Raw genomic sequence first — 13,662 nt, 5'->3', positions numbered from 1 at the left:
TGAGGAATTGCTGATATTCAGAACATACCGAAAGCTTCCGTAGCCGAGCGAAATGCGCCACCGACTGGGCGGGGCCTATGCGTATGTCGATAGGAGGAACGCTGTTCTCGAATGCTGCCTCTCATGGTCATCGTCTAGATTGCATTTGGTACTCCGGGTGATCATTTGCTGATGTATAGTGCAGTGCAGAAGGAAGGTTTCTACCGGACCTCTAAGGAAATCGGTGATTGTACTCCACATCTCAGCGTCATCACCCGTCAATCCTCACGCTCCGCGATCAATCACTGAATCTCGGGATGAAGAAGATGAATTCGTTCCTGCGTCGCGAAACAAAAGGGAGATAACTGGTGTCGTTGTCTCGGGCGGGAAGAACAGGTGTGAAACTCTTCGAGCGCTCCATTGATGACGATCCGTTCATATGATCACATCGATATCAGAAATCTTCTTTATTGAATCGGACTTGAAAACAATTTTAGAGGAGCGCTGCTTCCACGAACGCTCCCGAGAATCGACGGACTTGTCTCAAAGCAAAGTGAATGATATGTATGTATATATATATATATATATTAGTAGGGGGTGATATAACTTCATATGTATATATATTTATAGCCCAGATCGAGGCTTCATCTTCTATCGGATTCTGATGGAGTCTTCAGTCAACGCAGAGTTAAAATCCACCCGAACGAAGGTGTCAGCAGGACTCAGGAACGTCAGATCTCGGTATCGCGCTGTTGGGCTCAAAAATTATCGCCCTTATCAGTCCATCAACGATGTGGTCTTCAGTCGCGCATCGCGACCGGTAACAATATCGGGAGTCCCTTCAGAAAACAAAGAAGAATCGAATTCCGAGAGCGAGATTGAAATAGGGTGACTCTAGAAAGAAATCATCGAGCCGAGAGCCGAGTAGGGGCAGCGGACCAACACCTCTTATCTCAAGCGTCAAGAAATATCCCGAAAGATTGGCCATCTCTGGCAGACGGCGAGTCTCCAGAATACGGGCACCTTTCGGGGGACTGCAAAAGCACGCATACAGTCTCCAATGGACGGTAGGAGATTCAGAGTCGAGCTCCGAAAGAGAGTTGATAGTTCTCCACCGGGCGTGTTCGACTGGAGGTCCCGCGAATGTCAGAGATTATTTCTGCTGTTGATACCTGCGCAGGAAATCTTCCACGATTCCCTCCACGGAGGGAAACAAATGAAAAGGCAGTCTCTGATGAGCAGCTTTTTTATGGGCGTTCATGAGGCGTTTAAATGCTTGCCCTGGCGGAAGGGGAGCAGAAAATCGATTCCTCAAATCCCCTTCCGGAAACTTCCCCGGCTACTTCTCCGCGGCTAAGCGGTCGTATATTTGGGAAACGGAAAATAGGCGGGCCCGCCCGTCTAGTCAGATCTGCAGGTTAAATCGCCAAAGAAATGCGAGTCAAATATACAAGAGTTAACGATGAGCTCTGATGGAGACGATTCCTTGTACTCATTCGCAAGAGCTGCTCGCCGGCGACATCACTTCACTTTCGCTCTCTGAACGAGGGAAGCGATTCGTATAAACTGTATAGTGTATTTACAATCAACTGATTGTTCAATCAATTGGGAGACTGAGCCGAATGCTCCAATGACATCGATCAGTGTCAATCCATATCAAGTGTTGGGACATTACTTCCAACACGATGCTTTGTGCGCCTCGAAAGAATTTGTCTGCGCGACTCCCTGCCGGTGTTGGTGGAACTACGAGGATTGAGAGCGATCTTGGTTCTGGGCCGGTTTAGTTCAGTTTGCTATGTCTGAGTCCGTACGTGAAATAGCCAGTGAGACCTGCAATCAGATTTCGCCATCAGTACACGGGTAGCGTTATTGGAGAGCTCGACGACCGGAATACATCCTTGATCGTGAAGGAGCTCCAGACCCAGTGTGCTCCTTACCGATTGCGAGCCAGAGGACCAATCTTCCCCAAGTCAGAAGTTGGAGTGTCGTCATCAGGATGGCGTTAACTATGATCGAGCAGACCGGGAGTACTGGCACCCAAGGCATCTGAAATAAGGGTTCAATACTGGAAATGCAAAGAAAATGCCGACATGTAGAATTTATTTCCGCTAATTACCATTATCTATCATTACCTTATATTTCTGGGGTTCTTGGCACTGTTCGTGAGACACGATGAGGAGGAACGAGAGGATCATGATGACTATCAAGCTGATCACGATCATCATCGAGTACCATTCGTTGATATGGTCCCAGTTGTACTTGCAGAAGAATCCGAGAATGAAGGTGCAGATCGTGATCAGACTCACGCAAACCGAGATCACCGTTTGCTGGTTGCTTTCTCTCGGGAACAAGTTGCGCAGGAATTCAACCCGTGGTTTGAGATGCTGACCAGCTGGGTCATATTCGAGGTGAACGCCGTTCGTCGCCTGATTTCCGATAGGTTTCATCTCCTGGTCCATCTGTGAACGGCATCCGAAAGTTAGAGTTCCGCCTTTCAATTCGTGTTGTTAGTCAAGATTATATTCGCAAGCGGTCAGTGATTATAAACTATTTAATCGAAACAAAGCGGCTCGATAGAGCTCGTTAATCGACGCTCCATGCCGTGTTAGTCGTTGCTGAGCCTCCGTCGATCATATGATCAGGGAGGTGGGAAGATGGCAAGCTGAATCGATATTCTTCTCTGAAAGGGGGTGGGGGATCTCTTCGGTGCACAACTACCTTGAGTAGGGTGTTGGGCCTGTAGCGGAATATGATCACTCCGCCAGACACCACCAGATACGCAGACAGAGTCCCAATAGACATCATTTCTACGAGGGTATCGATATCCAGAACCACGGCGAGGACCGCGGCCAACAGAGAGAAGACATACATGGCGATCAGCGGGATCTGGGACTTCTTCGCAACCTTCCCGAAGATGCTGCAGGAAGAACTCATCCGATCAATGGGGCATTAATTCTCCTCTCTCGTATCGAACTCGATCGAGAGCTTCCCGCTTCGGTGACCTTTTGATCAGGTTCTATATAAGAGGGCTTCAGCTTTCAGGTCACTGCAGCTGATCGCAGTCCTCGAGACCCACCTGTGGATTAGCCCGTCATCAGCCATGGCATAGGCTATACGAGTCAGAGCATAGAGTGTCCCGATCAAGACTGTGGACATCCCAGCGAGGGCACCAACGGTGACAGAAATTTCAGCCCAGTGAGCGCCTGCGAAGCAAATGCTACGTTTACTAATCACAGAGAGCAACCCGAAGATTTCCAAAAGAGATGGTTTCGACCACCAGACAGCCATCTTGAGATTGATATCGCCGCGCCTTCGTATTCGTCGTAGTCCGATTACCTTTCGAGCCTAGAGCAGCCGGAAGTCCCGAGCTATGGGCGATTTCAGTGTATTTCACCATCAGAGTCAGAACTGCGGAAACCGATATGTACAAGGCGGTGACAATCGCCATGGACAGAAGGGTGGCCACCGGCAGAGATCTGGAAAAAATGTGATCTAGATGGAATCTCATTACGAGCTCTTCCTCTGCGATAGGATAGAATCGGACAACAAATGGAACGCCGGCACTTCAGTTTGGAAAAAATAGATAGACTTATTCTTGCGGAGGATCCACGTACTTTTGAGGATCCTTGGCTTCTTCACCAGAAGCCGCGATCGAATCGAATCCCACATAGGCGAAGAAGCACGTTGCTGAGGCGGACAATACACTACTGAAACCATTCGGTATGAAGCCACCTTGACCATTCTCGTCAACTTTCCAGTTGTCCCAATCGGCATAGTGGACACCCACACCAACGATCACGATCAGGACAACGATGTTTATGGAGCAGAGGAGATTGTTGAGCCACGAGGTCGCTTGAACTCCAACGGACATGAACGCCACGTAAGCCACGATGATCAAGAACGCTAGGAGATCAGCATGCTCCGAGAACAGAGACTTCGCGTCTTCTCCGGAAGAAACCATGGCCAAGGCTTCGAACGTTGGCGAGTTGCCGGCAGCGTCGGTCAACGGAGCGATTGTCGTCGCGACGGCGGTAAGGTTCTTCGACGATCCCAATGCACCTATGTTTGTCATCAACCAATTTCGGATGACTCCGCCGCACAGGTTGTCGATGTATTCGCTGCAAGCGCGAGCGACGGCCGAAATACCTGCAAAGAATCGTCCATTTTTACTCCCATAATCGTAAAGGGACGTTTTCGGAGGGTAAGTTCCTCTCTCCAAGATGTCGGGTCAGAAGACAGAAGTTTCGTGAAGCCTAGGTAGAGGTCGAATTCGGGTCGAAACTCACCGATTACGTTTTCTAGGAGCACGTTCCATCCCACGAAGAACGCCCAGAATTCACCGACGGAGAAATACGAATAGGAGTAAGCGGATCCTGCTCTTGGGAACTTGACGCCGAACTCCGCGTAGGCGAGAGCAGCCAGGAGGGAGGCTATTCCCGCGACGAGATACGAAAGAATGATTGCAGGACCTGCGGATAGTGTCCGGAAACTCAGCATTTTGCATGCGCCTAGGACGCCATTTCTTCCAGAGTTTATTTCGCTTCCCGCAGCCTACAACTACGCCGAGCAACCATATCCGAAGGAATTAACCGCAAGCTCGGAACTTATCGAGATTACGATTGACTTCGCTCCGCTAAATGTTTCTCCGCCGAGTACCCTCACAACGGAGTCGAGTCCGATTCGCTAAGGCTTGGATCGCCGATTCTCGTCGTGTTGGAGCTCTGAATGGGATGCTCAACGACTCACGTGGGCTGATTTATTGACACTTGGCCCGCATTATTTGTTCGGGTGTTTCTGTCCAATGTCAGATATCCATGGCAAAGCCGCGTGAGCACACTTGCGCGCTTGAATTGTACCGACTGCGAACTACACAGTCGGATGATACAGCTTGGTGATTTAGGGTTTCGACCGACCAACGACTCACCAGCGACATCCCTCGCTACCGTGGGTGTGAGCACATAAATTCCAGATCCCATCATGTGACCGATGCCTAGCAGCGTGATATCGAACGTCGTCAAACATCTGGAAAACGTTCGGAATTCCGATTCTGAACTGCTCATTTCGGATAGAAACGTGGATTTACGTCGCTCGAGCCTCATCCGGCCGCCAAGCACTAGCCTTCATCGAGTGAGATGGAACTTCGATAAAGAGTTCGACTTACCTCTTCAAATTCGTCTGCATATGATCCTCCTCCATGTGCTTTTTGCGAGTTAGCTTCGCGAAGAGGGAAGCCATGTCGAAGTTTCTGGATCAAGCCCTCTGGAAATTCATGCGAATCAGTGGCCAAAGTTTCGTACTTCAGTCGTACTAGAAGGATGGTCGCGGGGCGTTCGGCTTCCTTTCAGCGACGGAATTAAGCCAGAACCTCGACTCGAAGCGAATTTTTCTAATCTACGAAATACTTTGGGAGCGGGCGTCCACAGTCGGAACATCTGCTCGGAGAGACCGCGTTTGCCGCAGAACGCTCGAATCCCGCTGGAGAAAATTCAAACGAGGTCACCGAAGGAGTCGCGTGTTCCGAGCGCTTTACCGCTGTATTGGTCAGAGGAACATAACAGCGATTGTTCCGGATCCCAAGACGGCCAAATGGCGCCGGCGGTTAAAACGGAAAGAGACCCTTCTAATGACTAGGATCCGGCTCCATCGATTCAAATCCAAGCTCTTCATCAACATTGTCCGAGCGGGTGCGCATAAGGATGGAGAGCTAATCTCCGCGACAGAGGTATGATCTTTGACTGAATCTCACCCTCGGTGGAACACGCCCGTCTGAATATGGCTCTTGAGCTCATCAGTCTACCTCGGGGAAGCAGGTCCCTGATTGGGGAATGGCGATAGACTCCCCCCGTGTACCAGGCGCAGCTCAAAACCCCCCTCTCCCGTTAGATGTCCGCAGGAATAATCGCTGCTCCGAATGAGCTTCGCGACTCAAACGGAAACTTAGGAGATGGATCGAAGAGTCCTATCTCCTCACGGAGTATCTTGAACGTGGTGATGACGAGACGATTCTTCGACGAGAATTTTATATGAAGTGAGAATTCGAAGAGATGCTCGAGAGTTGTAAGAGCGAAGGATTCGACATGGAGAGGTGGCAGCGTACGGTGCTGACCTTGAAGACGCCCCGACCACGAATCTGAAATTTCGGCTCGGGTGCGCACGGTGCGGATACGCATTCGACGGGCGAGCGAGCTAGCGCATTCAGCTGGTCACATTTACCACTAATAAATTTCAGAGTGGGCGTTTACATTTTCAGAAAAACTCTTCACTCGCATGCTTCCACTTTTTGTTCTTCTTCGTGACCGGCCTAATGAGGAGGACTTTAGCGTTCTGCGCTCAATACGCAGTGAGCGAGAGCCGCTCGAGATCGAATCCGAAAATTCCAAGAGCACGTTCGCACAGAGAATTTTACAAGCAGTCAAAGAATTGTATCGTGTATGCGATCAAGAGACCCATCCGATCAATCAAAGTCATATTCGTACGGTCGGTCGGTCGTACTGGCTGCCCGCCGATAGTGGTCTTCTGTCGGCTCTCCGAACAGGACCTCGGAAACCTATTTGGTAAATTTCGCCTTTTTATGACTTTATTTCAAGCAAGGTCACGACGAGAGCAATATCCCCGGCTGCGGTAGCCAGGACTCCTCTGGCATCGGCAAGTTAAGTAATCACAACTATAAACATGATTTGGATGACTACACTCTTGTTCCGCCGAAGCTGCTTGTCATGCAACATTACTGCGCGATCGATGCAAATCCTTTGCTCTGCTCGAGCCAATGGACCACCAGTCTCTAGCCGTTCCGCGCACTATATCGTACAACGATTTTAACAATGCGGTTCACAGAATTCGTTTCTACTGCGCAAGGGAAGAGATTCGCAAGAATGGGTCACAGGAGCGCCGCTCCAATCTTCCGGCCATCGAACGAGGAGCGTCTGTATGTGAAGGTGAGAAGTTCTCGGTGCTTCGAGGGCTGGACAAGGAATAGAAGGAACGGGCTTAGCCGGAGAGCATTGATACAAGATAGAAATTTGATACGCGATCCTCTAAACGGTCAGATTGTCGTTGCTTCCCTTTTTTTTTCAGTTTGACTCTACTTGAGCGTAGACTAGCGGACGCCAAACTCTCCGGTGAAATCGAGCTCACTGGCCGAGAAGCCATCAAGCAGGTCGGAGTTATCCGTCGGGCGTTCGCCATCGATAGCGACGAGAAGGAACAGCTCGAATGAAGGCTCAGTCCGTGCAATTCACTATTCGAGTCGACGAGATTGATCTCGATGATATAAGGAAAACAATCAGAGGCGTATCGGAGTCTTCGCTAGAAACGGGCATCGGCGACTGCCCGACCTAAAGGGGCATGCATCTCGATGCATCCGTATGGCCGCGCAGTTCGGTGGAGCCCAAATTGAACCAAGTAGTCCGGGATGCGTTTTCTGGCATCTCTAGACGAAAGAAGGACTGTCGATGAACGAAGAAGCCGCAGACGAGCGAAGGGAAAGACTGACAGACACTTCTTGGCGATCGTGTCCGATGGTTCCCGGCAAAAGCCAGAATTCCGGGCAGCAAGTTGACAGCACGAAGGGGCAAGAGTTCCTTCGGGATTTTCCGCAGTGTCCACGACAAAGTGCTGTCAAGACTATTGCACCAGAGTTTGAATCAGAAGCTTGCTTTCCGGAGACTCGACTAACAAGATAGCTAATTCAGTAATAGAACGTCCTCTACGACTGCGGGACCAGATCGACTCCGCTTCTCGGTGCATCAGATTCACTATATAGCGGTGGGGAATCTCAGAAGAGCCTCGGGAGTCCCTCAAGATCTCTTCCCCATGCCCCCAGAACAGCGAGGAGGCATTCTTAACAAGAGCGTATCGTCTGCGAAGGACTCGAAGGGGAATCTCTGAGCACCACTGCTATCAAGCACAATATCTGAAGAAGTCTAAAGAGGGCTCACAAGGAGAAGGTAGGCTCCCACTCTCGGTGTTGATGCTCCAGATGGTTTAAGGCCGGCGTAAGTCTCCGTCTCCCTTAGTCGTGAGCGAGTTCCGACACACCCGATCACCAGCTTAAGCTTTATGCCGTTTATGCACGTGGCCGGTCTTCTAGCTCAGGCTGAAAGCAGTGCGCGCGGTTTCACTCGTGGAGGGCTCGGAGGAGATGGAGCATTTTTGGGAGAGAGTTGCTTTTATACTTGAAGACGGCGACCTTGGAAGCCGGCAGAGGGCATCGGGCCCTCTCCGATGGCCCTCCACGAGGGCCTCCACTCGACCGTCTTTTGAATACATTCACATGATTCCCACGAATCGGAAGCATGCCTTCCACATCGACGCAGACGCGATACATGCCTCGCCCGAACGCATTAGACGAGCTCAATAAACGATGTAACGCATGTGAGCACTAGTCGAAAGCGTTGTCCTGGGACTCCGGGCGTGGAACCGTACGAATGATCTCGATTCGGGCTCGGCAAGCGATGACCCTTTGCGGGAGAGCCGAGTTCGTGATGGGCCAGCATGGATCGTGATTGAGAGTTTGTCGAGAGCACCGAATGTTTCCCTCCGTCGAATCCGATCATGAACACAAGCGGAAGAGCGGATACTCACGACCGGCAGGGGAAGAGATCGACAAGTGTAATCGGATGATCAGCTCTCGGTGAGACTTCTTGTACAGAATCACTCAACGGAATGACGCTCGACGGTAGGCATTCCGAGAGAGTTCCGTCACAGTTTCAGACGCAGTCTCCGCAGGCTCTCCATCAGGCCTTCCGTGGGAATGCCTTCGATACCTTCACCTATGGCTATTCCCAATACGATAACTTCCAAGCCATCTCCGCTGTCTAGCTGGGATCCAGACGCTTTACTGTGATGTCGTGTCGATTTGTCTAATGGTACCCTTCGGGGCAGGTATGATGATTGATCCCATTATTCCAGATGTCTGATTCACCAGATATTCTTTCTTTTTATATTTCTTTCAGGCGTCGAGACGCGGGAGGATGGAGTCGGTGAGCCAATCGGTGGGTTCGATCCGTCAGTTGGCCTCACTATATATGGCTGGTACCGTGAAAACCGTTAAGCCCGTCTGACTGAAAGACGGGAGTGCTGTGGTGGGATGGCGAAGTTTTGCTTCTCGGGGAAACAGCATCTCCAGGTCAGGATACAAAGATCATGCATCATGACTCCGCGCGAGCGCGATCATGGTCTGGAGAGATCGAGACGCTCCACGGCTCCGGTTCGCCTTCAAAGGGTGCGCGGAGTCGAGGAATGGGGCTCCGGTACGGAGCACCTCTAGGTCTGCCATCGAACGCGATCTTCATGTCCAGAGAGCTCGAGTAGGATGTCCAGCGGCTCATCCGTCCCCCGGCAAGTCGGCCCCGTGCGGCAACCTCGGGGGGTCGGTTACCGGAGCAGCTCGAGAACATCTAATGACCTCGACACGGAGCCGATCGCGGACGTCGACACGATCGATAGAATGAAAGAGATCGAGAGAACTACTTGGGGAGTGATTGAACAGGAAAGATGTCTCCAATTAATTGGGAAGAGCTGCGGAACGACTCATGGAAGCGGAGATCTAACTAAATCACGCCCGTCTTGTATGAGGCTGGAATGAATCGGCTGATTCAATCGTCGGAGGGCTCCACACTCGTTCTGAAATTAGACCCGATGGTCAGCTGAACAAAAGAACTGAAAGAGACGGTATTCGAGGCGACCAACAAAAGGTGCAACCGTCCTTTTTCACATCTCAAAGTTTGGAAACTACCTACACGAAAAAATGGACTCCACCGATCGAAACAAGTAGACGTGCTCCCGAATCGTAGGATTTATGATCTGGCCACCAAAGGATCAGTCCCGCTCAATTTCCGCCCCACGGAAGCAGAGTAGAAGGACACGCCTTTCGCTACCGCATGTGGCGAGCTATGTCCATTGGGGTTCGTATTTTCAACGGCAATGATTCGGCCCATACCTGTTCCGCAGCCCTAGCCCTCAATGAATGGAGACCCTCAAAGCGTCGAGAGAAACCTCGAGCAATGTGCGAGATCGCATGTCTCGATAGCCTGTCGCTATTGTACATACGTGGGTAGGGTGACACGCTCTATTGAACGCCCATCGGATCAATCAGCTCCGTGTGGAGTCCTACGAATCTAGGGCAGAAGGACCGCGCGAAAAACTCGGAAGCTCCCATGATCCCTGGAATAACGCTTTCGGGCGAGAATAAATATACCGGCGCGGGTTAATGTCCTGGGCCGACTTCCCTTGAGCTTCAGACTGCAGCAAGGATCGAGACATACACCGGTGGAAAAGTTTCCTCTCAAGGAAGCAACCTTGCTACGCAACGGCTCCACATACCATGGCCAATGTCCTCTTCGTGACGTCAGGACTTGCATGGTTGATAGTGGTCGATACAGCCCATGCTGCCGCAGTTTTTGTACGTATGCTTGACATCTAATCAGACTGATTATTCACCGGCAAATGGTCCGACGACCAGGAGGAAGAACACGAAACAGACGGGTAATCTTGCGTAAGAATCTCCGTTACTGTGCTATGGGCGATATCAAGAGAAAAACCCCTCGAACACTTCGGACTCTTGTTTTGGTGATTTCGCACGTCAAATTTGGAACTAAACTCTTCAGTCCTTCTTTCCTTCTCGGTGAGACCTGTCGAGCCCTCGCTGCCTCCCGACTTCAATGGGGAGCTCTCGATCGAGATCGATTTTCGATCTACGATCAAGAGAGCCTCGACTCGGTCGTCATTGAGATGGAGCTCGAGCTTCCAGACGGTCCGTTACAGTTGGCTCACGTTGGAGTCACGGTGTTCCAAGACAGTCTGTGGCTTCGGCGCGTCGATTCTCTGTTTCGACCTTATCTTGTCCCTTCTGAAAAAAGACATCTGATACCCCTGACACTGGAGCAGACTGCGTCTGGCAGATAGGATTTTTTTGCCGCTCGAAAACCTCGCCGACATCGTCATACTCATCGTATTGGATGCAGCACTCTTCTTCTTCTTCTCGTTCCACTAGTCTCACTGACTGGCCGAGGAAACGGAAGGCAGTCATGCGGAGAGCTGAGCGGGATGGCAGTCGAGTGAACCCGTTCGAGAGAAGAAAACCCAGCCGAGGCTGGAAGGCGATCGCATGTCAAGGTTATCCACTGTTGGGCCAACATGGAGTATTCATGTCAATGGCCTCTCTCGGCCACGGATGGCCCAGCGTTCCGACCACGCTTTCTGCTTAGGTCTCTCTGCCCGAAAAAAGCATTGGGACAACATACAGGTGATCTCTACCACAAACTCCGACGGGAGACGCCTTCGCCGTTGGCATACATAGTATCACAAACATCGGTGCGTCGTCACGGCTAGGAAGAATCCTTTCCCGAACGTGGACTGGATACTCGCAATCCCGTGCCGCCTCGGGGATCGACGAGACCATTCAAAGAACACGCGCAGTCGCCGACCCCCGGCGATGAGATGAAAACATTGTGTCTATCGTGACCGCGCCACCGTCTGGTTAGCCGATTCGTAACATGGGCGTTATCTCGATATGTCTCAGCTAAAGGCTTTGATCTACGGAAGCGCTCCATTCACTGGTGTTGCTCTGGGGAGCGTTGCTTGGACAGACCGTAGGGGCGCAGAAATCGGACTTCGATCGTCTCCATGAATAGGCGTTGGAATGATTAAGATGTTGTTACGTGGCCGGATGGGACGCTCGATGTTCCGGGTCGGTCTTGTCGGGAGACCTATGAGATCATTCGGTTGAAGATCTTCATCGCGCTCGACGGTGGTATCTGTCTGCGGTCGAGTCGGAGCTTTCGTCACCGCTGATTGGGAAACCGCTGGTCCCCACAGAAGAAAGTTTTGGGTTCTTACGACTGGTAAGCACGGCATTAAATACCGACCACTGGAAGAAAGAGACTTGGTCCTGTGCGAGTCGCCACCGCAATCACCTATCGATCGTAGACACCAGAAAGGAAGGCTCTCCGGTCCACGACGGAACATCAGTCCGAATCGGGGATGGCTCACGTGAGCACCGAGACGATTGAAGCATTCGCTCCAGATCGCCAGACGGGATTATCTCTGCCAATGGTTCCGAAATGTTGTTCTGCGGAGGAAAGTCCATCAATCGTCGGCCAAATCGATCTTCGACAGATTTGTCGCCAGCGAAAGTCTCACGAGTGCAAAAGGCTCCTGGAAGAAGGGAGCTCCCAAGGAATCGTTGCGCAATCTTCCTCAGAGGTCTCTGCATAATCTTGATCACTAGCTATCGTGTGGCCTTCACGACCGCGACTCCATGTTATCAGCGCGGGCTGGGAGCCTATTTAACGTATATTATTGCATAGCTGTGTCGCCTGGAAACGTAGCGACTCCTGTGCTCGGTCGGTCTGACGTAATTTGAACACTCCCAAGAACGAGAATGTATGCGCGGTGATCTTCGTGCGATGGCTGGACGAAATCTATCACCGACATGACTTCATCCATACTTAACGTCGGTGGCTCTTCCGCGAGTCAGCGTCGAGGAAATGCAGATCGAGACGCCGCTGTGACAAAATTAATGTCACCTGCGATTCCTTGAATCTTCGGTCCGAGCGGCGCTGGCGTCAGAACTGTCATTCTCGAAGGAGATCCGTCCACAATGGCACAGGGATCTCCGTCACATTACGTCACAACGAAAATAAAGGCCATTCTATCGTTTGGCAAAGCGACCGAACGAATCGAGACTAAGACACGAACGAGGTCTGGAACCGCTTATCGAGCCAACAGGACGGGCTCGCTCAGAAAGTTCACCCGACCCGGAGAACACATTGGACCGAGCGAGATTGGTGCCCATCGCTATAGAGCGCATTCTCCGACTGGTTACTGAACCACCTACATAAGAGACTTCCTGTCTTGTCTTCAGACTCGGGCGAGCGGCCAGGCGGCGCTGGCGCCGTAGCCTCGTAACTGTCGTTCACCTTCTGACCGAGAGACCACTATATTTTCAATCACTGACGCTTGACTGATCGATGGGGCCAAGTTCGCAGAAACGAGGAAATCTCCACCCAGGGCAATGGGAATTTCCGAGCTCACTCTGGATATTCCGATCTTATCCCAGGAAGCCCAAATTAAGAATCCTAGCGTCATGCACCTTCCTCGGGCCGTATTGATTTCTCTGTGGGCCGTAGCGACGAAACTTGATCCAAGGTTTTTCGCGGTTTGAGGTTTTACGGCGTTCGCCGCGCAGTTTCGGGCTCGAACGTTGCCTACGTCGCATGACAATCCTCGTGGTGATGCAACATCTGACCAGAGCGATTTTAGAGGACCAGCAGGTGATTGCAGGCCCCCTCCCTCTCTTGACCACTCTCGGCTGCGAATCCTTCCCCCCTTCGGAGCTGGGGTCGGAGACATATCGAGAAATTATACGTTGCGGAAGGAAATCGACCACTCAGGAAAATCGAGAATTCTGAGCAGTCTCTATCGAGATCTGCAGGAAAATCTTTCGAGGCATTGATCTGCCGACCTGAACGGCGAGGTGAATGGCGAGCATCGACGGGGACGGCTGCGGTTTCGCCTCTCGAATGACGAGCGGCCAGCCTCAAATTAGCCCCTATCCTATCGCCGAACAGTAGCCGAAACCGAATGGAAAAATCCAATCGGCCTCGGACACTCTGCGGTCAGACTCTGACGTCTCCAGAAACTTCCGTTTTCGATTCTTGCCCACCTCAATGTTTGAGAATC

The 13,662-nt window shown here is 51.4% G+C and overlaps 1 protein-coding gene across 1 annotated transcript; it reads right to left on the bottom strand.

Moving 5' to 3' along the window:
* Nucleotides 1-413: 413 nt before the first annotated feature.
* On the bottom strand, nt 414-8,121 carry LOC100902845 (cationic amino acid transporter 4). The gene is made up of 11 exons (XM_029111784.1): nt 7,917-8,121; nt 5,141-5,238; nt 4,904-5,001; nt 4,266-4,448; nt 3,594-4,125; nt 3,316-3,455; nt 3,056-3,182; nt 2,695-2,896; nt 2,112-2,438; nt 1,917-2,025; nt 414-1,809 (listed from the first exon to the last, which is right to left on the bottom strand). The coding sequence occupies exons 2-11, from the start codon at nt 5,212-5,214 to the stop codon at nt 1,760-1,762; spliced, it is 1,842 nt and encodes a 613-aa protein (XP_028967617.1). The 5' UTR covers nt 5,215-5,238; nt 7,917-8,121; the 3' UTR covers nt 414-1,759.
* Between the last annotated feature and the right edge of the window lie 5,541 nt (nt 8,122-13,662).

This window comes from Galendromus occidentalis, unplaced genomic scaffold (assembly GCF_000255335.2).
Source record: "Galendromus occidentalis unplaced genomic scaffold, Mocc_1.1 scf7180000077469, whole genome shotgun sequence".
NCBI lineage: Eukaryota > Metazoa > Arthropoda > Arachnida > Mesostigmata > Phytoseiidae > Galendromus > Galendromus occidentalis.
Note: the sequence above shows the minus strand (reverse complement) of the source record. Positions and strands in the feature narration are given on the sequence as shown.